Source organism: Alexandromys fortis, unplaced genomic scaffold (assembly GCF_014885135.2).
Source record: "Alexandromys fortis isolate MF-2015 unplaced genomic scaffold, M_Fortis_MF-2015_v1.1 scaffold_15, whole genome shotgun sequence".
NCBI lineage: Eukaryota > Metazoa > Chordata > Mammalia > Rodentia > Cricetidae > Alexandromys > Alexandromys fortis.
In genome coordinates, this window is record NW_026067911.1 from 2,903,347 (window position 1) to 2,928,633 (window position 25,287).

A 25,287-nucleotide genomic window follows, 5' to 3' on the forward strand; every position below is an offset into this window, starting at 1 on the left:
GAGAGAGAGAGAGAGAGAGAGAGAGAGAGAGAGAGAGAGAGAGAGGAAAAAAACTTATTTAGCAGACCTCCGTAGCTGTTTAAATTCTGGAAGTGGCAATTATGAAGGAAACTTACAAAACTTTACTTCTGTTGGAGTTCTCCCCAAAGCCTGGTTCCTGATGGGTTTCTGGCTGAGCTTGTTCTTGCTGTGCACAAATGGCCTCAATGTCTCATTGCAGGTCCTCAGAACACAGATCTCAGCCAGAACTGAGCTCTGGGAAGAGTGCCCTCAACTCCGAGTTGGCTTCCGAGTTGGAACTTGTGGCTCCGGCACAGGTAACAAAAGCAAATCTTGGGAAACCCGTCTGCTCTAGCAGGAACTGCACCGTAAATATTTCATTTAAATTCTGCACAGAAAGTTTGAAGTGTTTTTCCAAACTTTGCATTGCAAAGTGTGTTCTCACCCCATAGCTGTCTCGGTGCTTAGAATAACTGTATACAGTCCCATGTATTTGGCTGGAAAACGTGCTAATGAATTCACTGTGTACTTAGCACATTTTCCTTGTGCTGCCATTGACTGTCCCATTATTTGGCAATACAAAAATCTGTTCTAGTCCAGTATTAGCACAACTTATGTAACAGAACACAAAGAAGAGGAAATTACACCCTGTGTATTCATTCATATCTGTGCCTTGTAAAGTAAGAGACCATACCCAGTATTTTGTCACATTAAAATAAATTTATGCCAAGAATTCTATTACTCCAGCACCAGCAGTAATGGTAACCATAATGAGTGCCCAGTACAGAGAACCATAGAGACTCTGTGTGTGTGTGTGTGTGTGTGTGTGTGTGTGTGTGTGTGATCTAATGCTCAGTAATCCTGTGTGTTACTCTAAGTTGTATTATAAAGGTATTTCTCACGGGAGCCTGTCAGTCTCAGTAAAGTCAACCATGGCTGCTAGGGTTCAATAGCAGGAGAAGTAGACCGTGAATCCTATCTAACTGTCCACTCTTAGCCCCTGGGCTCCTCAGCAGGCTTCATTATGGCCGCTTACCTCTCCTATGGTTCCGAAAGAAGCAATGGCAGTCTCTGCGTTTAAGGCTTTACCCTTCAACCACAAAGATCTTCTAAGAACCGTGTGTGTGTATCCCTGCCTTCTGCAGTCCAACTGCAGTGAGACTAAATATGGAAGAAAATGAGCAGAAGAAAGGTTCTTAAATTTGTCACATCACAGGTTGTGGCTCACGGGGAATATAGATCTCAGGTGAAATAAGGGGATAATTGGAGCCAGAGCGCTAACTCAGCAGCAGGAGCATGCACTGCGCTTGCACAGGACCTAAGTTTAGTTCCCAGGACCCATGCTGGGCAGCTCACCATATCCTGTAGGACCTGCTCTCAGGGAGTGAGCTCCCTCTTCTGATCCTACAGGCGCCTACACACATGCACATTTATACATAAATAAAAATAAAATAGATATTTCAAAACTAAAAGATAATTATGACAGCAGTGGGTATTATTGTTGGCTGTCAGAGTTTCCTATGTAAATAAGCTGGTGTGGGAAGTTTCCTATGTAAATGTTCTGACGGAAGGCAGAGCAAGGCAAGCTCTGCCTTTACCTCATTGTACAGACAGGGAAACCAAGAAATGAAGAAAGTTATCTGTGAACTCACACTAGAAAGTGGGACAGAGAAGAACTCAGAAGGCCAGTGATAAGGGCGGGGCTCTGGGAACTTCCTAAGTCACCATTCACCTCACACATTCATCACCCTTGGCAGAAAGGACATGGCTGATCTCAGGCTACAGCTAGATATCTGTTCAACTCTCGTCCTGAACACATCATCTTACAGACATTAATGAACTGCAAACGCAGCATGAAAAATGAATTTTTGGTGCTCATTTTAAAGGTATCTTCTTAAGAGAAAAATGGCAGCCTCCATTAGAAAAGCCACATCTTAAGTGCACAAGCGAGCTTGCTTCGTGCTTCATCTGCTGTCGTCCGTGGGACGGTGAAATAGAGTGGCAAAGCAGGGAGAGACTTGGCACAGGTGGGCCACTCTACAACAAGCTGGACCAGAGGAACAGTTGGGGCCCCCAGTTGTCATAGAAACCCACAAGGCATTTATCTTATTATCCCAATGACTACTAGTCTCCTGCTAGTTCCACCCCACCACACTGTCCTATTTACCCCACGCCAACACGGTGCACTTTGGACAATGGTTTTCAGCTTCCCCATGTTGTCTTTCAAAACACACCTTCCAATGTATACCGAGAGTCCTCCATTCAGGTGAATCTCGGAGATACTGAGATACTGAGTACTCCTCTGTCACATTGTCAGACCCTGTATGTTTACGGATAAGACTTGTCTAAAAAAAATCATACTCTTCTAGTTTTGATTCCAAGTCATAGCAAATTAGGAAATGTTCACAGGCTTGCTGCTCTACCTGAAACACAGAGTCATTGAAACAAAGCTAGAGATTAGATAGATAGATAGATAGATAGATAGATAGATAGATAGATAGATAGATAGATGATATAGATGATAGATAATATAGATGATAGATAGATGATATAGATGATAGATAGATAGATAGATAGATAGATAGATAGATAGATAGATAGATAGATAGATGGATGGATGCAAGAGGAGACTGCTGGGATATGGCTCATCAAAGCTCTTGTTTTGTAAACATGAGGACCTGAGTTTCATGTGGAAAAAAAACTGGGTGTGATGGCACACACTCACAATCCCAGCACAGGAAAGGTCGAAATGGGAGGAGGGGGGAGGCCTGAGACTCACTGCTCAGTCAGCCTGACAAGTAGCAGGCCAAAGAGGAATGTGCCTCAAAGAACAAGGCGTGTGGAACCTGCGGGATGACACCTGAGGGAGGACACTTGAGGTGGACCCCTAGTCACCACATGTACACGCTTATGTGTGTGCGCATGCGTACACACACAGTACTGTTAGGAACACGCTACTCGCCACTGCCTGGCCTCCGTGTGTAGATACAGTGGGATTATAATGAAGAGAGAACAATATTTCATATCAAGACTAACTCACAAGTCACTCTGACCATCTGACTCAGCAGAACCCACTCCAGGCTCACCCAGATGGCTCACAGGAAAACCTAAATCATCCCAGCTGGTGACTCAACAGGTGGGGGCTATTTACAAACCTCATTTACAAATCACAAAGAAAATGGGAACGCATAACATGAAAACTTAGTTTTCTCATTTTCTTTTCAAGGTGGAAAAGAGAGAGAGAGAGAGTATAGTGTAGTCTCAAATGGTGACCTGAATAGAAAACTCAGAGAAGTGAGCCATCGCAGTGAGTTACATGGTTGCTGTGTACTCAAGGACAGTGATTCTTGACACTTGGCAGAAACTATATCATTGCCATTCCATAAATGTAACTGCTCAAAGAGATCATATGATTTGAAAAGTTATTTTAAAGCATTTGAAGATCTGAATAAAACGCAGAAGGAAAGGCTGTAAAATTGCCTTTTCCCATCTGGGTGCGGTATCTCTGGGTGAGGCAGAGGAAGAGAATTCAGCTTCTTCAGCAGACGTGGTCCAGACAGCTCCCTCCCTATTCACACACTGGAGGCTCCACCAGGGGCTCAAGCCTCAGCTTCACTGGCATGAGCTGCAGCAGGCACTCCAGATGCGGGTCATCATCACATGACTGGCAACTGACCACTCCAGCCACACAGAGCTTTGCCATGGGTCATCACTGCCTTCAGAGTTTCTCAGTAAAGCCTGCAATGCCCACCAGCCACACAGAGCTTTGCCATGGATCATCACTGCCTTCAGAGTTTCTCAGTAAAGCCTGCAATGCCCACCAGCCACACAGAGCTTTGCCATGGGTCATCACTGCCTTCAGAGTTTCTCAGTAAAGCCTGCAATGCCCACTGCTTACTTCAGCTTTCATAGCATCTCATTTCACATTAAAAAATAAAAGTTGTTTCCCAAAAGTTGCATATCTAAGGAGAAAAAAAGTCAGGATTTAAGTTATACCTGTTAAAATCTGTGAACATTGTTCCCAACCCCAGAAGATCCCCTAGTATCAGCCACCATGTGCTGCTCACCTGAAGAACTCAGAAGCCATTGTTACTCTTATTATCTCAAAGCTCAATTACTATTTAATTCTGTTAGGTTAACACGAGTTGAACAATGTTCAAGAATATCTGTTACTTTCTTATAGAAACTTTGTAAGACAATTAGAATTTTCATACAACTAATTCTCCTCCCAATTCGTCACCTTATTTTTAGAAAAGCTGTTGGCTCCCAACTCAGTTCAACAGATACACTTGGGTGTCTGCTGTCCTTACAGCCATAAGTGAGGCAGTTAGTGGGACACATGGGTTAGGTTATAAGATTTGTTTAGAGGAATCCAAGTGTCACACCACAGAGATCCTGCACACCCATGTTATTGAATGACTCGTCAGTGTAGCCATGTTCTGGACTCCCCCGGCTCTCCAGAGCACAAGTGAGAAAATGTGGCACACATACACCAGAGAGTGTCATCAAGCCACTAAGGAAAGGGACCATAGATCTTTTCAGGAAAATCACGTTAAGTGAGATAAGCCAGGCTCAGAAAGACGCCAGGCTCAGAAAGACACGTCTCTTATGTGTAGAATCTAGACTTAAGGAAAAACATTTGAAAGGAGACGGGGAACTCTTTGAGAAGAGAAAGGAGGCTGGTGGTGGGTGGGTGGTGAGAGACAGGATCAAGCAGTAGGGGAGGGAATGAGATCAGATGGTTTAGGCACTTAGGAGATGCTCAGCAGTTAAAAGTGTGCATTGCTCTTGAAAAGGATCTGTTTGGTTCCCAACACCCTGTAACTCTAACTGTGGGCCTCTGGACTCCATAGACACCTGCAATCATGCACATGCACACACACCACTTGAAATTAAAATCTTTTAAAAACATACACTATACACTTGTATAAAGGGGAATGTCTACCGGGGTTGAGGGCAGGGCCCAGCAGTAGGGCAGCGATAAGTTGGGATGGTATGGGGTATGGGTAGGGATTTGGGGAACAGAATCTAGGAAGTGGGGCAGTTCAGTCAGCAGGGTCACTCAACTGTTCTGATTGGTGTGGAATAGTTGTTTTGTTTTGTTTTGTTTTGTTACTCTTTGGGGGCCCACACCCAGCCCCCACATAAATATACGGAGACTTATTCTTACCTGTAAATGTCCTGCCCTGGCTTGGCTTGTTTCTAGCCAGCTTTTCTTAAATTAGCCTGTATATCTTTTGCCTCTGGGATTTTACTTTTCTTTACTCTGTATACCTTTCTTTCCTTCCTACTCCATGGCTGGTTGTGTGGCTGGGTGGCAAGCACCTGACATCTTCCTCCCCATTTCCTTTTTTCCCTCCTCCCCTTCTCTAGATTTCTCCTCCTATTTAGTCTCTGCCCACCAGCCCCATCTGTGTCTCTCTCCTGCCTAGTTATTGGCCATTCAGCTCTTTATTAGACCAATCAGGCAGAGTAACACAGCTTCACAGAGTTAAACAAATGCAACAGAAAAGAATGCAACACATCTTTGCATCATTGAACGAATATTCCACAGCATAAATGAATGTAACACATCTCCAGCTAAGATTCCGCAAGAGTGTGACCTGAGCCTGAAAGTCTTCTGGATTGGGGACAGGGCTGGCTTGGGGTGGGCAGTCAGCTGGGATGAGTGTGGCCTGTGCCTGAGTAGCAGAATGAATCCCACTCTTTTGTACAGTGAATACATACTGATAAAATAGATTAGGCATGTACTCAAAGAAGCATTAGACCTCTGTCTCTGGATAATAATTCAATCCAATGCTCTTTAAATACTCATTGTTCTGTCTATTGGGGGATAGTTGAGGGGTTGTATCTAATCTTCTTCCTCTTGATGCCACGTAAAAATGAGCACTGGGAAGGAAGGAAGAAAGAATGGGAGAGAAGAACAAAGAGGTGAGGGAAAGAAGGGCAGAAATCTGCAACATCATTTTCAGCGTGAGAAATCGGCACAGGAGGGAATTCTCAACAAGTATTTATCGCGAGTAAATCAGAGACCCTAACGAGAGGGGGAAACAATACAAGATTTAACAACAGAAGTAGACTCTTGAGGACAATTAGAATAGAATCACACAAGCTTTTCTCTGGATCGTGATTAGGTGGTTTCGGTGCTTGTTTCTTGATGTGTATGAGAATACGCTGGCCGTCTCTTTTCAAAATCAGCGCTTTCCCGCCTTGATGTTTGGCATGGAATTTCACGGCAGAATGGATACAGTGACCATGTTCTGCCCCACTCTGAGGCAAGGAATGTTCCCTTACACACGATGCACACCTTTGGGGCTTGCAAGCTGCATGACAAATGCCCACTGACTAAGAATCCAAAGCTTTTGATCATTTCCGTGAGTCTGATGTTTACAGGGTCTGAGAACCCATGCTGTCTCCATTAACTATCACACAAAAGTGCTGGAACACAAAACTGTTAGTGAATGCACTAACTAGATGATAACAGAAGCCAGGTTTGACAGAACATTTGCTATGTATTATGTATTTGTGTTTATGTGAACAATACTACTCAATTCTTACAGGGACTCTGACTAAATATAGACCCTGCAGATGAGAATTTAGGAATCCACCAGCTCTTTGTCTAAGGTGACAGGTCATAAACTAGGAATTGGTTTTAGACTGCTTGCCTTTCACGTCACACTGCACCCAAGGTCACGCAGTCATTGTATTACTTTCTAGCATGAGCATGTTCTAATTTTATTTCTGCTGCTGTGATAAAATATCCCACAACGAGCAACCTTGTGGAGAAAGAGATTTACTTGGTTTACAATTCCCAGTTGTGGTCCATCATTGAGGGAAGTCAGAACAGCAACTTGAAGCAGCTAGTCGCGTTGTATCCAGAGTCAAGATCAGAGAGAACAAAATGAATGCATCCTTCCTTACCTACATGCCTACTGGCAGCTAACTTTCTCCTCTCATGCTGTTCCCATACCCCTACCGAGGTGATGATGCTGCCCATAACGGACTGGGTCCTTCTACATCATTTACCATTATCAAAATAATCTCCCCAGAGACCCCCAGACCAACCTGATACAGGTAATTCCTCCGTAAGACTCTCCTTCCCAAATGTCTTGGCTGTTTTTGTTTGCTTGTTTTGTTTTTTGTTAGCTTACATAAGCTAGAATTATCTGAGAAGAGAAATCTCAATTGGGAAAATGCTCCCATCATATTGCCTGTAGGCAAACCTGTAGGGTATTCTCTTGATTACTTCATGATTGACGTGGGAGCACCCAGGCCACTGCAGGCTGTGCCACCCTTGGGCAGGTGGTTTTACCTTGTATGAGAAAGCAGACTGAGCAAGCAAAGGAGAGCAAGACAATAAGGAGTGGTCCTCCTTGGCTTCTGCTTCAGCTCCTGCCTCTAGGTCCCTGTCTCGAGTTCCTGCCCCGACTTCCCTCGGCAATGGGGAGTGTGACCTGAGATTCTTAGTATGAAACAGACCCTCTCCTCCCTAGGCTATTTTTTGGTCATGGTGTTTTAGCACAGAGAGAAGCGTAACTGAGACACCTGGTGATTCCAAGTGTGTCAAATTGACAGTAAATGCCATACGCACTTAACACACGCTTACGGACTTGAGATTTACCCACATACACACAGTATGCATGTGGATCAGGGATTCTCTTCGTGGTCCTGAGGAGCTGGCACTCTCAGAGGCACCTGGGGGTTTGTGGAGATGCAGATTTGAAACTCCTCCCCAGACTTACTGAATCAGGGACCCTGGGGTCGGGGCACAGCGACCTGAATTTTAAAAGTCCTTCTGGATATTTCTGTGCTCCCTTGTATTGGAGAAGGACAAATGGCCAAGCTATGCTATAAAGATGACTGGCAGCCAAACTGATGGGTTCAACCGTTGTTTATCATACCTCTATCAAACTGTCAAGCAATACCAACAGTCCACAAGGCCCATTTGTTTTCCCAAGTCACAGGTTTTTCCTAAATTAGATATTTTTTAATGTCTTGTCTTCAAGAAAGGCTATTTTACCTGTGTGTGTTATCATCTGCGTGTGGTGCTCAGCTCCTTCTATTTGTTTGTGTGTGTATTTGAGTGTTTTGCCTACATGTGTGTCTATGTGTCACATGTGTGCCCGCCGCCCAAGAAAGTCAGAAGAGAATATCAGATAACCTGGAACTGGAGTTATTGATCACTATGAGCCATCAGGTGGGTGCTGGGAATTGAACCCAGGTCCTCTGAAAAGACGACAAGAGCTCTTAACCATTGAGCTATTTCTCAGCCCCCTAGGCTCAGCTCTTAACCAGCCTGTTTCAGTACAGCACTAAAGCATGAGAAAGTGATCAACATTTTCAATTCCACATCAACTGCTATTTATACTCCATAACATTTAACTTACGCTTCCTTGGGCCAAGAAATTTAAAAATGGTAAGTTAGATAACACTTATCTTAGTAATAACCTAAAGCCTTTCAAATGCTGTGAGAAATGGAGTATCCCTACATAGTGCTTGTGCCATCAGAATCAAATGTCATTTGCACACAAGGCTCCATCTGTGCTTGCTGTGTTAGGTGGGAAAGGCGAGCTGGCCTGGAAGCGTGGGCTCCTGACATGTGGTGCCCTTCACAGCCTGTGGTTTATAATGCAGCTGAAACATTAATAGATAGAGAGGCCAGGGATGCTGTTAGACTCCTGTTAGACCAAGCTTCCCAGCAAAATGGGGCCTGTTGCACCATGCAAAATCCCTGGTGATTAAACACTGCCCCAGACAACAATCTCAGGGCTTTTTTTTTCTAATGCCACTCATAGGTCATTTATGATGTACCTCTTTATTATTATGTCCTATTTGACCAATAAAAGTATGTGTTTATCACATATAATGTTTTTAAATAGATGTGCGTGGCAAGTTGGCTTTTTCTGATTACTATACGCATTACCTCATACCCTTTGGTTTATTTTGGAAAGAACACCTAAAATTGCCGCAGTGATGGTCTCATTTCCTTTGGTACCACATGGTAGGTTTAGTTTTGATTTTCTGCAGGCACTCTAAGCTATTTTCACAATAATATAAATCTACCTTTCTACCAATAGTGCGTAAGAGCCTGCTTTTTCCTCCATCTCTTCCAATATTCTTTGACCCTTTGGGCAACAGCCTAGCCCACGTGAGATGATGCCAACTGTGATTTTGATTATCATTTCCTCTCTGTTTAATCGAGGCGAGTACTTTTTATAAGCCTGTTGGTAATTTACATTTCTTCTTCCAGGAGCTATATCCTCATGGTCTTTGGCCATTTTCAACAGGGCTGCGTTTTCTTGCTAGTCACTCATTGGCATTCCTTATGTTTCCAAAACTGGTCATCTGAGAAGAGGGACCCTCACGGAGGAATTGCCTCCATCAGATTGGCTTGTAGACAAGCCCATGAAGCATGTTCAAGATTAGTGATTGATGTCAAAGGATCCAGCCCACTGTGGGTGGTGCCATCCTTTGGCAGGTGGTCCTGGGTTGTATAAGAAAGCAGTGTTTTCTTATATACTTACACAGCAAGCCAGAAAGAAGTGTTCCTCCATGGCCTCTGCTTCAATTCCTGCCTCCAGGTTTCTGCCTTGAGTTCCTACCCTGGCATCTCCTGATGGTGGCCTGAAACCTCTAAGATCTAACAAACCCTCTCCTCCCCAAATTGGTTTTAATCGGTGTTTTATCACAGCAACCAAAAGCAAATTAGGACATGGTCTTTCCTCGTGCAATACAACTTAGTATTTTTAAAATATTTACATTTGGATGTCAATGGAATTTTAAGGAGTTGCCTTGAATTTGTAGACTTCTTTGTGTGGTGTGGATATTTAAGAATCATTATTCTACCAACCCCTAGCCCCCAAATTACTTGCTAGTACATAAATATATTGTAAAAATAAAATCAATCATTCATTTCTTGCTATGTGTCTACATTACAAAGGTTTTGTCAGGGAAGGGACCAGCAGAAAGATGAAGGAGTTGGCAGTCCTGGGCAGCGCTCCCAAAGCTGGTTAGGACAAAAATGTCAGGTGATTCACCAAGTTACACACAAGACTACTTAGCCTTCTGTGAGCTGCCCAAGTGGCCTTCACTGTTAGATTCTCTCCCAAGCAACACGATCCCAACTGCCTAGTATCTTAAAAAATTGTAAACCACCTGCATTTTTATATTTTAATTATATTATTCCTTTTTTCCTTTTGATTTTTCTAGACAAGGTTTCTCTGTGTAACCCTGGCTATCCTGGAACTTGCTCTGTAGACCAGGCTAGATAACCTCAAAATGAAGATCCACGTGCCTCTGCCTCCCATGTTCTGGGATTAAAAACATGTGTTACCACCGCCTGGGTTATTCATTTATTTTTAATGGTGTGTATGTGTGTATGTGTGTTTGTTTACATACCTGCATGTGCACATGAGTACAGGTACTTAGGATGTCAAAGGTGTCAAATCTCCCTGAAATGAGTGGTACAAGCTGTTCTGAACTGCCTGGTGAGGGATTCTGGGGATTAAATTCAAGTTTTCTATAAGAGCAGTGTACTCTTTTTTTTTATTTTATTTTATTTTCTTTATTGAAAAGAAAAAAAATTCCTGCCTCCTTCCAGCCTCCCATTTCCCTCCTCCTCCTCCCGCCCCTCTCCCCCTCCCCCTACTCCTGTCCCCCTCCCTCTCCAGTCCGAACAGCAGTCAGGGTTCCCTGCCCTGTGAAAAGTCCAAGGTCCTTTCCCCTCCATCCAGGTCTAGGAAGGTGAACATCCAAACTGGCTAGGCTCCCACAAAGCCAGAACATGAAGTAGGAACAAAACCCCATGCCATTGTCCTTGGCTTCTCATCAGCCCTCATTGTCCGACATGTTCAGAGAGCAGTGTACTCTTTACGTTCTGAGACATCTTCCCAGCATGTGTATTTGCGTATCCTTGTTTATAAATGTACTGTGCTCCACGAGTGTCATAGGAGAATAGTAGTGAATGGAGTCTTCAAAAAAAGCTAAGTTGTCACAGCCCTAAAACCTGTGACTGTCACCGAGCACAGGGAAGACGGGGCTAGATGGGTGATCTGGGGAGAAGCAAAATTTCCTGTGGTGTGGAAAAACCCTGACTTCAGTCCCAGGCACCTTGTAAGAGCAAAGCAGAAAGGACAAGACTGGGAGGATACCGTGACCATAGCCACCTGCAGCCCCTGTGTACAAGAAAGGGGTATGGAGCAGACCTCCCCAGAGCATGCAGAGAGAGCAAGTTGGCCGCCACTGTGGCCATGAACTACTGGCCTGCAGAACATTGAGTGTCTAGATTTCTGTGTTAAACCTTGTGAAAACACACGTTTGGCTGCCCTAGAACACTCATACAGAGTCAAGCAGACTTGCTAGAAAAATCTCTAGTATAGTAGAAAGAAATCAAGCAATTCCAGCTTGGTTTGCATAAAAAGTACTGGATTTCTTTTCAGCCTTCTGGACAGTGATTAGGAAGCTGTTCTCTCCCACAGTGGCTCAAAGTTCACACCGGGCCTGAGACTATTGCACAAAGAATCCATATACAGACACACACACATTTGACACCATCCAACATCATAAGACCTCATGCCTGAAAAAAATACTTTGAAAACACTTTTCAAGGCACGAAGGAAATTGTTCAGTCAGTAAATTGCTGTCTGAGTTCAGTCCCCAGCACTCTTGTGAAAAGTCAGGCCTGGTGGTGCACACTTGTAATCTCAGCACTGGGGATGATGAGAAAGGAGCTTTCTGGGAGATCGCTGGCCAGAAAGAGTAGTCTAAGAGAGCCCGAGATCCCAGTAAGAGAGTCTGTCTCAGACAATAAAATGGATAATAAGGAATGATACTACAGGTGGACCTATGTCCTCACATGCACACACAAAAACACATATACAGACACACACACACTAACCCAAGTGTGCACATACACATGAAATCCTTTGGAACTCTAGGGAAGCAAGGTGAGAAAAAGAAAACTACTTCTGTTTTTGCGGCACATGATGCCAATAATACATCACCTGTCTGGTTTATTTCAGGCTCGGCTCACCAAAGAGCATCGCTGGGGCAGCGCTCTGCTCTCCAGGAACCATTCCTTAGAAGAGGAGTTTGAAAGAGCGAAAGCCGCAGTAGAGGTAACCCTGAAACCACGAAGTCTCCATTGCAGGGTCTGAGGGTGGCATCCAAGAAAGTTCAAACCACAGAGACGTGCAGGTGAAACGGAACTGCGGGCGTGAGAAAAACATGAGGACAGTTGTTGAGATGAGAGTCTGGCCAGGGAGCCTTTGATTCCCCACCAGGATGACAGGAGGCGTCTGCTCTTCTACTGTCTGTGATCAGTTGGCGATGTGAGTCTGAAGCCTAGATCAGAAAGCACTCTGAGGCTAGCCTAGGTTCCATGGATTTATCTAAGTGATAACCCATCTTACCCAGCACTGTTAATTCTTAGTACTAAGTGTCCAAATATTGTTAATGAGTTAAAAAAAAAAAACACCTTTATTTGAACAACAATGTCTAATTTAGTTTTCTAGTAGGAAGGGAGGGGGGAGAGATGGAAGACCCAAGGAATGCAAAGCAGTTCTTGCAGGTTCTTTTACCTGTTTCCCTCCCGGCAGGACTGGCCGGGTGGCTCGCGGATGTTGGGTGATTATCAGCGCTTCCATAGACTGCTGTTTGAAAAAGGAGCTTTTTCACAGACTCAAGCATGATCCTGTTAATACCTCTGTTGCCACTGGTGATTTCAATCTTGAGAACCGCAGGCGCTCTTGGAATATGCCTCACTTACATAGCCTTCTCACCCCTAGAATTCAGATGAAGTGATTATGTTAAGGGTGGTCTTCCAGTAACTCTGTACTCAGGGTGCGGGGAAATCCTATTTGCAATTTAATGTTAACCAGGTTCTGTTCTGGGAAATCATCTCAGCCATGATTCATAGCATTCAGAAACCCAGTAAGAGCACACTTTTATCTCCCCACGCCAAAAACGCTCAAATTCCCTCCTTAATTTTCGACTTCTCTAATTTAAAAAAAAAAAAGTTAATGAATATTTTAGTGCTCTGAGCAGGAGCCACTGATGTAGTTAGTCAAGACTAGCTGAGTTCAATCAGGTTGCTCAAATGCATGGAGCCTGTAGCTGAAATTACCTGAAATGTAAGCTTTTCAGTTTCAAGAGGTCATTTAAATCTATCTAGTGAGCTCCTGCTGTGTGTGGCACACAGCAGTAGCCTCTCAGACTGCTATTTAGACTCATAGAATCTTGGGTCACAAAAGGCATTAGCATTTGGTCTGTTATAATGAGAAAGATAATGAATTTAAACCCAAAAGACTCCATGGTGGAACTGATTGACAAGGAAAATGTACCTAGGTACATATTCATTGAAATGAATCTGAGTTTGGGTCATAATTTAAAACCTCTTCTATCCTACGAGAAAAACATTTTTTTTTAAACTCTTGACAAATTACTCCTGTTTCTACCTGGACAAATACAATTAGGGGCAAGCGCCCTCTTTTTCAAGAAAACCCATTTCTATCTTGAAAGCTACTAATTATTACCAGGCTCTTTCTTCTAATGAAATGACGCAACAGATAATAATTTCCATGCTGCCTGGTGCCGACTTCCCTCATTTCCATCCATCTCTCAACGATCCCCACCTCATCCCACCAAGCTGTGTCTCCTATTTTCTACTTTCTCTGTCTTTCCTGGGTCCTTGGTTCCAGTGCACCCCTCACATCTGCAGGACTGCATCATGCCCATAACCAGTCTAGACCTCGGTGCCCAACCTCCGCAGTTCTGAATCACAGATCTCAGGAGTCTCTAGGTTACTGTAGTAGATATTCATTTAACATTTGTTCCTGGCTGCCTACAAGTACTGGCTGCTGAACTAGGGGCTAAAGACAAAGACTCCAGCCTTAAACATCTGCATGAGCACAGCAGGCGGCAGAGGACCTTCTGCTACAGTTTCATGCTATCTATGAGATGGGGCTTGGATTTCTCCCATTCCAAAACCCAAAACGTTAATGCCTTAAAATGGAAAGAGTGTTAGGGACCAGATCCCCAGTTAGTCAGAAAAGTGAGCAACTTTCTCTAGTCTGGTGCTGAGAAGCCTTCTTAGGGAGAGTGGGTACCAGAGGGATGAATCTTGTAGAGATAAAAGGGGGAGTGTTTACGCTAAGAGGTAAATCGTGCCTCTAAGACTTTATGCATCTGTGAACTTTTCAATTCCACACGTCACCCTTTCTTAGAGTATTCTCTATATTTGTGGCAGAAAACACCACCTCATCCCTTCAGAGACTCCCCTTCTCCTAAATCTGTCACCTTGGGAGGGAGTTTAGCACACAAATCTTGGAGGAATACCCAGAGTGCAGCAGAGCTTGTGCGCCAAAATGTTCACAGTATTTATCCTTGGGTGGCGGCACTTGGGAGTAAATCACTTTATTCTGTTGTCTTATCTGCATTTTCTAGCCTGTCCTATTGCTAACCAGAGAGAGTCTGACAGTGAGATTAAGATTGTGAGTCACATTTTTATTTAGTGTGTGTGCATGCACGTGCAAATGCAAAGGTCATAGGACAGCTTGCCAGAGTCATTTATTTCTCTCCTTCCACCATGTGGGACCTGGGATTGAACTCAGGTCATCAGGTTTGATGGCAGGTGCCTTTACCCACTGAGTCATCTCACTAGCCCCAGATGTAAGATTCTTAAAGGAAACTGAGTATATCAGTTGATAAGCTGTGTCTACCTTACATTCAGGAGGCCCTGGGCTCTATTTCCAGTACTGCATAAACCAAATGCTGATATACCCATAATTTTAGTACTCAGGAGGTAGAGGCAGGAGAATCCAGGGTTCAAGATCCTCCTCAACTACATTGCACACTGGAGACTATATAAGATCCAGTCTCAAGAGAAAAGGTTTCCTGAAAGACTAATTGTGAATGAGTTATACTAGACTGGGAGAGGTTAGAGAGCCTAATGGGGGATGAAAATATGATCACAGCCCTTTTACATGGGTATGAGATTGTCAAAAATAAAAGGTAAAGCAAAATATATAAAAGAAAAAGTAGTGCTGCTGATTGTTTTTGAAAAGGCAGTTCTAAATACAAGTAAGATCCAGATGAAAAGAATATGTGGGTCAGTAGTTAAGACCATGTACCGCGCTTGTAGAGAACCCAAGTTCAGTTTCTAGCACCCACATTCGCTAGCTCACAACTGCCTATAACTCCAGCTCCAGGGGATTTGATGCCCTCTTCTGGCCTCCACGAGCACCTGCACTTGTCTAAACACAGCTCCCACACAGACACACACGCATACACATAATTAAGAAAGAAACTCAATGCCTTTCAACCTGGTCTGCCTCCACCTGATTGCTCTCCACCCGGTTCCTCTCTACCTGGTTCTTCGCCTCCTGCATCCCGTCTATCGTCTGCCTTCTGTCCCATCCCTGAGCTCAAACACACCAAACTCATTACCCATACTTCAACCTTCTTTTTCTGTGGGCACATTCTTCTCCCAGGTCCTCATGCAGTGGGGTCCTTCATGTTATTCTCACTGTAGCCAAGGTGGCAGTCCCCCAGATTAGCCATGCAGATCCCATTAACTGTTGCATCACCGGGGATAATCCCTGCCTCTTATTCATCACTGGGTCTGTCCTGTATAATTTTGACTGCCACATATCTTTTAACTTAAAAGTGTGCCTTCCATGAGAGAGAGAGAGAGAGAGAGAGAGAGAGAGAGAGAGAGAGAGAGAGAGAGCGAGCTTTCTCCTGGTCGTGTCTACGTGAAATAGAAACTATGCTCAGTGCTGCCCCATTGACTTGTATCCATACTTGTGACGTTCTTCATTGTCAACTTGATGCAACCTAGAGTCACCTAGGCACAGGGAACCTCAATTGAAGACTTGTCCAGATGAGGTTGGCCTATGGTCATATCTATAAGAGATTGTCTTGATTGGTGGTTGGCATGACAGGGCCTAGCCCACTGTGGGCAGTACCATCCCTAGGCAGGTGAGTCTGTGTAGGATATGAAAGCTAACTGAGCATGAGCCAAGAAGCAAACCAGCAACCAGTCCTGCCCTTTGGTTTCTGCTTCAAGCTCCAGCCTTGAGTTCCTGCCCTGACTTCCCACAGTGACGGACTGGTCACTTAGAATCAAAAGATGAAATAAACCCCCCTCTTTCTATAGCATTTTAGTCGTTTTGTTTATCACAGCATCAGAAAATAAACTAGAGTACAGTTTCCCAATATCTTCTGGAACAATTCCTGGTCCTTACTTATGCTGAGTGAAGGGCTGGTTGGGTGTTGGTTGTGGGTATACTTCTTTCTGTCCCTTTCCAGTTAGATATAAAGTGTCAAACAACCTTCTACTCTAAGTGTAGCTTCGTTTTGACATCATTCTTCCGTGACTCGTGGCCACTGAAGGACTGTGATGTATTGTCCACTGTGGTTGTCTCTACCTTCATATAGGTGACACATGTACAATAGCACTGGAAGTGCCGACCAATCACTCCATGATATAGCACTGGGCATATTTTATATTTGCATTGGATAAACTCACTTCTCCTTGTACCAAGACTTAAACCTGTGATTTAGCTCATTTTTAAGATAAAATGCCCTATTACTAGAGAAAAAAAAAACACTCTGAAAAGCAGGCACACATTTATTGCCTATGTAAATGACCTAGAAACCTGTTAATATTGAACAGCTAGCACTGTTTGAGGTCACCTTGAACTACTCCTTCTGGCAATGCTTCTTATGGGGGAGACTTTTCGCCCTCCATCTCTTACATTCTCCTGAAGAAAAAAAGAAAAACGCAAATTCACTTCTATCCAAAGTATAATAATTTTCAAACAAAGAGCTGGTATTTTTCTTCTGGGCTTTAAAAAAATATGCATCTTCCACTTTGTGAAAGAAAGAGGCCTCCACACTCCCTTCTGGATTTCTGCACAGCCATTCTCGTCACTGCTGTTAGCTGCAGAGAAGTTGCCCCAGGGGCTCTGGAAGGCCTGAAGCAGCCTCCTAGGAGCAGAGGTCCCTGGAGAGAATCCCTCTGCACCTGTGTAGGAGAGCGAAGGTCACCTGGGCAGCCAGCACTCCTCAGCAGGGAACCAAAAATACCTCCTTCGTCATCATCGTCATCATCGGCAGGCAGGGAGAGAGCCGGACAACATCTGGTGTTGTGCTTAGCTAGTTAGGTGCCTCTTCCACTCTGAGAATCATTTGGAGGAGAAACAAATTCATTAAACATGTTTAAATGTGGGCAGAAGCACCAGGAAATTGAGCAGGGCCATCCCTGCCCTTAGGGAGGAACAGGGTCTGTATGGGTTAAAGCTAGTCCAGGCTGGCTTACCCTACATCCCAGCTATTCACACAGCCATGCCCACACCAGCCTTGACCTGACCACACCTCAGAATCTAGGGAGAATTGGGGCCCACACATGCTATGCTCATCAATAAGCGAGCAAATCCACAGCCTGTCCCTCTCATAGTTTCGGTGTCTCCTCTTATCTAGAGAGCTTATGACAGATCCCAAATTCTAAGTCACAGAAAGTTTTGTCCCTGGAATTAGGACATGTTCCACAGAGCTCAAATGTCATTGCTATGTATAGTTTACATATTTCCATCATGTTGTTGCAGACCCTTGGAAGATTTTGAAAAGAAATAATAAAATATGTGAATAAGGGAAAATGATGTCCAGGCAAGGGAAAGGATGCTATTAGAGGCTGGGGCAGCCAGTGACATCCGAAACTCATTTGGCTAATGAGTTCAGAACAATGCATTCTACCATTGGCATTCTAGACCCCTAAACTCCTCCAGCCCCATAATCCTGTTCTCTTGGAGCATCTCTTAGATGCTTATGGCTATTTGGGATGTCCATGGCTCTTTAAATGTGTCACTTAATTCCTCTTCAGGGTGAACAGACTCAGTGACTCACTTCTAAAATTGTAGAAACTGTAGACATGACCTTGAAGCGCACATCATGGAACACTGTTGTATGTTTTTACTCTTTTGGCTTTTTGAGGGGCCCACCACCCAGCTCTCAAATAAATTATACACGGAGGCTTATTCTTAGTTATGAATACCCGACCTTAGCTTGGCTTGTTTCTAGCCGCCTTTCTTAAATTATCCCAACTTCCTTTTGCCTCTGAGCTTTGTCTTTTTCTATTTCTGTATACCTTTCTTTACTTCTTACTCCATGGCTGGCTGTGTAGCTGGGTGACTGGGCCCTGATGTCTTCCTCTCCTTGTTCTCATTGGTTCCTTTCTTGCTCTCCTGTCTCCTTCTGCTTATCCTCTCTGCCCACCAGCCCCACCTATCCTTGCTCCTGCCTTGCTATTGGCCGTTCAACTCTTTATTAGGACCATCTGGTATTTCAGGCAGGCACGGTAACACAGCTTCACAGAGTTAAATAAATGCAGCGTAAACAAAAGTCACACACCTGAAAATAATATTCCCCAACAGAGCAAACCATGACCTCCTCCCTACTTTCTCTCCAAGAACTCGATCTGTGAGAAACCCAGTGGCCACTTCACTACATTAGCCCACATAGTGAGACGCTACAACTCTGCCAACAGCCAGCCAGGGGCTAGGGCTCCTACCCATGCCACAGAGGTAGATCTTGCGAGTAGGTTCTCCAGATCCTTGGAGACTTGAATGATTGTGGCCCCAGTCAACGGCTTAATCCCAGATTCATGAGACATCCTGAGCCAGAACCTTCCAGGTAGCTACTCCCAAGTTCCTGCTCCTCAGAAACGATGAGGCATGGCAAAGGTTTGTTCAAACAGTCAAGCCCTGGGATGATGTAGGAAACAGCAGCCATCCATGGGGTCACCCTGCTTCCTGCAGTCCCCTGCCTGGCCTGGCCTGGCCTGGTGTATCTCTTTCTCCCCTTTTCCATCCCTGACTCATTTCAGTACTGAAGATGGCAGGGTATGCCTAGCACAGAAGCGATGTCTTCTTCCCTTCTGGATTGGGACTCTTCTAACTATCCTCTCATCTCTCACCTGGTTTCCCCTTGACCTGGGTGATTCCCAAGAGAGAGCACAGACCTTTGTGTGGCCACCTGGCATTTGTCCCGTCATCTGGGTCTGGATCGGACACCCACTTTTACTGCTGCAGTTCTGTGTCTGTCACGAAGGACATGCCCTCAGGGTAACTTCAATTTCAGGCTAAAGCTCCAGCCAGCACCCTATACAGAATTGAAAAATGGTACCACACGCAGAATTATAAAAACACAGGCAGTGAAAGAGTTAATGCTAACTCCCAGGTAGCTACCCTGAGGTGAATGTGTATGTGTGTTCAAACCTAATTCCTCCTTGGGCTGGTATCAGGAAGAGAGGCCTTTGGGAGGTAGCTAGGGCAGGAAGACTTGACACTTCATTATGTCACCAGTGCCCTATACAAGACCCCAAAGGAGCTGCCGTGTCATCATGAACCTCCTGGCCTCTAGAGCTGCGTAGCTGTTCATAAGGTCCACCGTGAGTGGTGCCATTTCTACGGAAGGCTGAGTGCTGGGATGATATGACCAGTAATGCACTTTCCTCACAGACGTGAAGCCCTGAGTTCTAATCCTGATGCAGTGACACAGGATTTTAGTCCCAGTGCTGGAGGTAGGTAGGGTAGAATCAGGATCCGAGTCCAGATTCACTGTCAGCCAGCTAACTTACCTAGAGTGCTACAGGCCAATGAGAGACCGAAAATTCAATTAATTAATTTAATTAGACACCAGAGAAAAAAATAGTTAAATGGTGCCTGAGGAATGATAACCTAAGGCTATTCTCTAACTTATACACACATGTGCATGCATGCATATACATGTCCACACATGCACCTGTAAACATGTGCACATTCACACACACACAGAGAGAGAGAGAGAGAGAGAGAGAGAGAGAGAGAGAGAGAGAGAGAGAGAGAGAGAGAGAGAGAGAGAGAAACAAGAATTTGACCCTTTGTCTCTTTAGGCTTGCTTCAGAGAGCCTTATTCAAAACAGCATAGCCGCTAAACCCAGCTTCAATGATTTAAGGATAAAAAAGCTTCCCAGGAACCGTATTTTACTGGAAGCTGCTTACTGTGTGTGAACTAAGAGGCCTCTGAAGCAGTAGACAGTTGAACAGAACTGGAGAACGCCCCTGGGCTTTTATTAGTCTATGATTGTGTAAGAAGCTGCTGACTCAGATGCCCCCCCCCCTTCCCGGCTCCAAGGTGCCTGAGGCACCCTCTCAGGTTTCCCTGTGCTTCCTCTGAGGGCATTGCCTCTTTAAAGCAGCTGGAAGGGATTAGTGGATTAAACACTCCTTAAGTCCTTCAGACTTAGAGTCAATATCCAGGAAAGACCTTCTGAAGGTATATGAAGACATCCTTTGAGAAGTTAACTATTTGAGAACCTTGAACTTAACTGTTTACCAGACAGATTTCCTAAGACTTAGCTCATCCTGGTAGTGTAATGCTGCCCACATCAGGTCAGAGCACATGAGCATCATAGGGAGGTGGCTAAAGTTCCTTGACTTGTGCGCTAATTAGATTTCCTTCCGTTTCATACAAGATTTTGATTTCTAAAAAGAAATGAGTGTGACAAGGAGGGACCTGTGTCTCAGATGAATGCATAAAAGCATCACCAAATCCATGCATATTCGCTCACCTGAAAGGGGGAGAGATAGGCTGGCCTTGTTCTACCCTTGAAGGTCGCGGGTAAGGGGCACATCCCACAGACCCACGTTCTCCCGTTGCCCCCGATACCCTCTGTAAAACACTATCATAAAAAGTCTTTAGCCTGCGCTAACTGAACCTCAGTGTCCCAAAGACTGATTTACTAGACTCACCGCAGATCAAAAAGCAGTTTGGAAAATTCCCTGAACGTCAAATCTGTCTCAGGCTCCGCCTTCCAGACGTGAGCTCATCGGCAAATATTGACTTCACAAGCGAGCATACAGCAGGGTGACTATGGGAAGGCAGACTTGTCTGAGGTCGCATACTAAGATGGCTCTCTCTTTGAAGGAACTAACAAGATAACTTTTATTCCTTCCCATCTCCAGACACCAGGGAGACTAGAGGTTAGAACTAGTTTAAACCAGGCTAGAGTGATGACCAACCCCAGCAGGTAAGCTCTTGCAGAGCAAGCATGAGGATTGGAGTTTAGATCCCCAGAAATGCCCACCCCCAAAATAACACTGGGTAGGTGTGACAGCTTGCCTGTAATTCCAGCCTCAGAGCAAGCTGACTAGCAAGTTCTGAGCTCGATTAATAGACCCTGCCTCATAGAAAAAGGTGGGAACAATTAGAGGGTAATTCTCAACATAACCTCAACCCTCCACATGCACACACACCCAATTGTGCCTACACACATGCAAACATGCTTGCATACGCACAAAAAAAAATGGAGAAGGGAAGAGAGATAGTTTAAACCATTTGTGCCTGCTCTATGCCTAGGAATCATGTGTTAAACTTATGTGAGGAAAAGCACAGAGCACAATAACGTACCTGGGAACATCTCCAACAGGACATGGTGTTCGTAACTTCATCTGTACCTCATGGGGCCTCAGCTTTCTCATCAGTAAATTAAATTAGGTTTTGTGTTAACCCAGTTTATCCAATTAAGAGTAAATGAATTGATTTTAATAACTGTGCATCTGCTTAAATATATTCTAGAAAATATACCCACAGCTTTCAACTGGAAACTACACAGATATCATTAACAAGGCTAGAACAAATTATGCCCATGTAAGTAAAAGAACTACATTAGGTACAAAGTATATTAAATATATATATAGTCAAGTATAGACATGACAGATTTGTAGTTGGGATCAAATGACTGACGCTGGGGGAAATGAAGCTGATTTTTTTAGGTGCAGTTATTCTGGTAACATGAGTTGTTAATCTGGCTTCACCCGAGATGCAATTGCTCGGACAGACTGGTTTGTTTCTTCAGAGTAGCAGAAGTCCACACTATCTGGCAGATAGGACTTGACGGCACAGAGGATCTCAGGTTCCTTGTGTCCATCAGGTTAGAGTCCCAGGGTTACTCAAGCCGGGCCCAGAACATCTTGGAAGAGACTGCTCCACTAGTCAAAGACCATCCTTCATGGGAATGTTTTGGTTTTGGTCACACCCCACAGACTGGCCTTCCACACCAGGCTCTGCCTCATTGCTCGGCAATATAACCCATCCTAAAACCACAAGGCTCTCAGTATCAATATAACTGTCAGAGGAGATGGTGTGACCATCCAGCAAGGCAAAGCAGAAGTAGACCTGGCCCAGGATCCGCATGCCCCTTGTACATCCAGCCCTTCTGCTTCCAGAAAGTCTGTTGGACCTCACAAGGACCAATCCTAAGTTTTACAAAAACTAAAAATTAATCCATAACTTGATTTCTGGACATTAAAAAAATAGTATTATTTTTCATTGGCTATTTTAATAGTTTTTTAATTATCTAAAAAATACAATAATAATTACAGCCATGGTGTAATCTCAGTACTTGGGAGGTAAAAGGATCAAGGTCAGCCTCAGCTTCATTGTGTTTGAGATCAGCCTGAGCTACATAAGACTCTTTCAAAAGAGAAAGAAACACAATGCATTAATGACAACTAAGTATGTTGTTTGATTCTCCTTTACATTAAATTCATTTTAACTAGATCTGTAGAGATGACTCAGTGGTTAAGAGCACTTGCTGCTCTTCCAGAGGACCAGAGTTCATATCTCAGCACCCACATGGCAGCTTAAAACCATCTTTAACTGCAGTTCCAAGGAATCTGAGGTCCACTTCCAGCCTCTGTGGGTACCAGGCACACATGTTATACACATGTATACATACAGGCAAAGCAACCATACACATGACATAAAAATTAATATGTCAGATGGCGTTATTTCAACACATTACAATCGTGTACTATTGACAGGTTCGATGTATCTGTTTACATGACAGGCTTCTGTTGGCCTTTTGAAATGTGCAGTGAATCCCTGGCATGCAATCGCCCAATGTGTGATAGGGCATCTGAGCTCTTATCCAACTGTAACAACGCACTCACGGGCCAGCTTTTCTCCTCCCCTCTCTCTCCTCCTGTCGACGGTCTCTGGCAACCACCATCCACTCTCAGCTTCTAGAATAAGATCAGTTCTTTTAGGTTTATGAGGAGGATCAAGTGAGATCAAGTTTAAGATTAACATCAATTTATCCTGTCTCTGACTTCCTCTGCTGAACAGAATGTCCTTTGATTCAATGCACGTAGTCACAAGTGATAGGAATTTTAACCCTTCTGTGGCTGGATACTGTTCCACTGTGCACCATACCTCACTTCTGCGGCAGTTCATCACTTAGTAAGCAGTCGGTGATTTTTGTTTCTTGGCTGTTCCAGGTGACATAAGGTACAGGTACCTTCTCCACATGCTGACTTTATTCCTTCGGTATGTGCTCAGGAGTGGGATTTCTGAGTCCTACAATCAAATTTTCAGTGTTTGGAGGAACCTGCATACGGCCTCCGTGACGGCTGTCCTGGTGTCCCATAAGCACTGCGCACTGGTTCCCTTTTCTGCCTCCTCGCCAGTGCTTGCTGCGGGCGGTCGATGGAGAGCTGCTAGGCTTACAGGTGTGAGGTGGTGTGTCATGGTGATTTCAGCTAGTCACACTAAGCACTTCTTATGTACTTGTTGGCTAAGATTTGGGTCTCTTCCTTTGAGAAGTCCCTGTCCAGATATATTGCCTATTATTGTGTAACAGTGTTTCACTATTATATCCTCATGCATGTGTAGTGTGTTTCTCTTACTTACCCCATGACCCTCTCTCCTCACACTTCTGCTGAAGCCTTCCTTCCTTCCAACAAGACCTTCCTCTACTTTCATGCATTTCTCTGGCCCATTGACTGGTGTTCTTATAGGATCATGAGTGAGAGGTTACTTACAGGAGTAGGAGCAGGCTACCCAGGGCTACCCTACCCACAGCAGAAAATGCCTCCCGCCAACATCCATTAACATTACCTACACATCATCAGGAAAAGGTGGGGCTTCATGAGTCTCACCTTCTGTGAAAGAACGTTGACAGGCTAAGAGCTCAGGAGTGTGACAGCGATGGCATTCCTGGAAGACAGCATTCCACAACGCTCCTCTCCTTCCTGTGCATCGTACTTGCTTCCCAGTCCCTCTTCTGCCATGTCCCTTGTTCTGTGGAATGGGCAGTATAGGTGTCCTATTGGGATAAGCACTTGATGGTCACTTATTGAGAGCACCACCTTCCACTTCCACAAAAAGAAGCTTCTCTGGCCAAAGTTGCCAGCAGCACTCACCTATGGGCATAAACACAAATATTGAGAAGGCAGATGACAGACACACCAGGTCCGTTCAGCAACACAACAGCAGCAGCTTCCCCACTAGGGTTCATGACCTCCCAACAACTATCTTTTGTCCAGGTGTGTATTAGCTCCAGTGGAGCGAACATCAAATCCAGTCAGAAAACATTCTTATATCTCCGTAACAGTAAAGACACATCTTGCCTGGGATGTCAAAAGCACACCTAACACACAGGGGACTCAGACTGTAACAATGCTCTCCCAGTGCCCAGCATAGACTCCTCCATCACTATGAAAGCTAAATAGCAGGGGTGAAGCTTCAGCTCAATTCCAGTTTGGCTTTCTCATGTCCTACAACCAAAATGGGTGGCATCTTCAGCAATAAGGCCTTGCCATCTAATTCCAAGATATTGCCAGTTTTATCTGAGATAGTTGAGGGTTTGTTGCTTTTGTTGGCTGTTGGGTTTTTAAGAGTTCCTCAGATGTTCTAGATACCATTCCTTATAAAGGATATTCTTTGCAAATATTTCCTTCCATCTTGCAGACTGCCTTTTCACTCTGCTGATTGTTGACTTCATTGCTCAAAAAAAAAATAGAACTCTTACTCATCGCAGTGTCTGACATATTCCTGCGTTCCGTCAAGCGTTTCCCCACTTTCCGTTGTTTCAATTCCTCTCTAATAGTGAGGTTGCTTTTTGTAACTATTAAAACACCAGGGCCGGGAACCGGACGCGCACGGCAGGCGACGTAGCTGGCGCAGCGGCCGGGACCGGCGGGTACTGACACAGTGGCAGACAACGCAGGCGACAGGGACCAGGGCAACACCAAGAGCAGATCGCCCCAGGACAATTAAATCAAAGAGGTAGGCCTTTGGTTGGCGAGGTCCCGGGCAAACAGGGAACCTGGTTCTTTTCCTGAAGACCCGTCTGAGGGGTGAGAGGGATCTTGGCCCCTGGCAGGAGCCAGGAAACAGAACGAGGGAATTTTGCAAGAGGAGCCTCTGGCCAGCAGGGAAACCTGATCTGGTTTTAAAAGACCAATT

General features: G+C 44.6%; 1 protein-coding gene across 2 annotated transcripts in view; it reads left to right on the forward strand.

The window, feature by feature from the left end:
* The window catches only part of Pex5l (peroxisomal biogenesis factor 5 like), a 143,722-nt gene that overhangs the window by 80,695 nt on the left and 37,740 nt on the right, over positions 1-25,287 (forward strand). For both annotated transcript variants that reach the window (XM_050138377.1, XM_050138378.1), the window contains 2 exons: positions 221-317; positions 12,021-12,116. In XM_050138377.1, the coding sequence (XP_049994334.1) occupies positions 221-317; positions 12,021-12,116 (193 nt within the window). The remainder of the gene's footprint in view (positions 1-220; positions 318-12,020; positions 12,117-25,287) is intronic.